At 31.9% G+C, this 2,679-nt stretch overlaps 1 protein-coding gene across 1 annotated transcript in view; it reads left to right on the forward strand.

Annotated features, from left to right (window-relative positions):
* The window catches only part of LOC105626231 (max dimerization protein 1-like), a 37,286-nt gene that overhangs the window by 29,587 nt on the left and 5,020 nt on the right, over positions 1-2,679 (forward strand). The window contains exon 5 of the mRNA XM_012207536.1: positions 647-959. Within this exon, the coding sequence (XP_012062926.1) occupies positions 647-959 (313 nt within the window). The remainder of the gene's footprint in view (positions 1-646; positions 960-2,679) is intronic.

The raw sequence follows: 2,679 nt of genomic DNA on the forward strand, positions 1-2,679 counted from the left end.
TATAATTATATAGTTNTTAACTAAGTATTATACTATATAATATAGTAATATTATTATATACTATATAGTTACTATAGTATATATATATATATATATATATATATATATATATATAATAGTATTAATATATCGCTTATTTACTATTACAACATAACTAAACTACATCATAATTGTCACTTTTTATTTTCAGAAGAAAAACGGAAACATAAAGAAAAAAACATACTTTAAAACTACTTAAAAACATACTTTTATTTTTCTGTAATTACATTTTAATTGCATTTTAAAATTAACGTTACAAAAATTATCTTATTAATAATTCAAAATATTCAAAACTTTTTTTTGGAAAACAGTTTTTTTTTGAATTGTGTTATTATTGCAACAAATGAGCGATATCTCTATAAAAATATATTATATATAAATAGTACTATATAAATATTATATGTATATATTATATATAAATATTGTTTATTAATTACATATATTAATATTATATATGTATTATATTATATTTATGTTACACTATATATGTACTATATGTTAGGTTGTACATACGTACGTTATTACAATAAAATGTTATTATTTTAAATTACATACACGATATCGCGCGCGAGAGATCATGTGTGATGTCACATCGTTCGATTTACAGAACCTGGAGGACCGCGAGCGTAAGCATACCATACACAAGGAGCAGCTGTCGCGCGAGCACAGGTTCCTGAGACGGCGGCTCGAGCAGCTGACGAATCAGACCGGCCTCCATGGCCTTCATGCGCTTCATGGCCTCCACGGGCTCAGCACGAGCGCGCCGACCGGCTCCGTCGCCGCCACCGCCGCTTCCGCAGCGATGCTGTCTAAGCGGCGTAGTATCTCTGAGTGCTCCCTGGGCACGGCATCCACCAGCTCGACCGGAAGCTCCAGTAACTCGGACAGGTCTGCAGGTAGCCCATCCATCTCGGAGTCCGGTGAGTACAGTAATAAGATTATCATTAAATATGTTAAATTGAAGATGCTTTTCTTCCGATGGAACGTCTTTATATCTTTTCGCAGTCTTTCTTTCTGCCTTACTCTCCCAGTAGTCTCTTTTACATCGCCCGGATGCAAAAATATTGGGTTCATGTTTTATTAAATTTTTAACAAAGAACTCTCGTGTTCTATCAAACTAATTGAATTAGTTCAAAACTGCGAAATTACTTTAATAATAATTCCATAATAAAATCAGAAATACATAATGTATACTTTTTCGTGGAAATAAAAATACATGTATATTTTATTAATATATTTTTATTAAATAATATATAAATAATGAGATCATTTGCAATTTTTATACATTACTTTTTGATTGTTAGAAGACATTCTTTTTTACAAAAAAGCATTTTTTGAAAAAGAAAAATTCAGAGTACAACATTTTGTATGTAATAATCTAATAATTACAATTTTTAATATCAATTGCAATCGAGCATAGCGATTAGCAATAATTTATGGCAATTCTTTCCTTATAAAAATCTTTGTGTAGTTTACTATGTTTCTAATGCAAAATCTTTAAAGAAGATTTACGCCAGCAATTCTATCTTCTTTTCTAATTAGCTTGATTCTATTGATTAAATCTTAATCGTTACGAGTCGGAATTAAGATGGAAAGCAGCACGATAGAAGTCACGCGGATTACTTTATCTATGTCATAAAGTCGAACGGATAAATCTATTTAATTTCCCGAAGCGTTGTTTAAACACGGTGTACAACATGCACATAACAAACACATATATGAATGTACATGATACAATAATTGTATAATTGTATCCTACCTGTGTGAAGTTGATCCTACTTGTTCAAAATTTGAAAAAATAAATTTAAAGAATACATTTGTACTTGTACGTTTCCGAACTTTTCTCAATTTTTATAGTTTTCTCTTATTTCTACAAATTAAACAAGTAGGAAGATAACACGATATATCTCGATTGTTAATGTAATTTTTTTGTTATACATATAACAATTTGGGATTATATCGTATTTATCTGGATAAAGTTTTCAAAATTTTAATTTTGTCTATGTTGGGACACCATCACGACGACATATATCGTTGCAAAAATGCATTCGCTACCGCATGAAATATTGCAACTTGCAGGGGTAGATGAGTTTTCCAAAGGAGTTCTTGGAGTAAAAAAAAGAGGTCGAGCTAGCGGAAGGCGAAGGAAATCGGAAAACGTCGGGGGTATACGTGCGGGGGCGGGACGTTGAAATTGATGATCCCACGGGAATATCTCTGGCGAAGCACTTATCATAAGTCACGTGTGCCACACCGGCTATTTTTCGAAAGCCACCTCGAATTTGCCGCGCTTTCGGAATAGCGGAATTCTTTTTTATTGCTATCGTTAATTATTTTAAACGTTAAATACACGAAAAATTATTAATTCGATCAAAAAATACGTTTTAGTACTTTCTTAAAATTAATTACATGCGTGCGCGCGCGCTTTTCTATTATATTAATAATTCTCGATATGGAATCGTGTATTTACATGTACTATGATTGCGGAGTAATCATGTCTCCATTACGAGATATGTTCACTCTAGTGAATCTGGCTTTACATTTATGGAATTTACTCAAATAGAATGTGTGTTTTGCGTCCCCAGCAATCTGGGGATAAGACACTCTCTTCCATATAAACACACACATAAACACGCATAT

Source organism: Atta cephalotes (genome assembly GCF_000143395.1).
Source record: "Atta cephalotes unplaced genomic scaffold scaffold00005, whole genome shotgun sequence".
Classification (NCBI taxonomy): domain Eukaryota; kingdom Metazoa; phylum Arthropoda; class Insecta; order Hymenoptera; family Formicidae; genus Atta; species Atta cephalotes.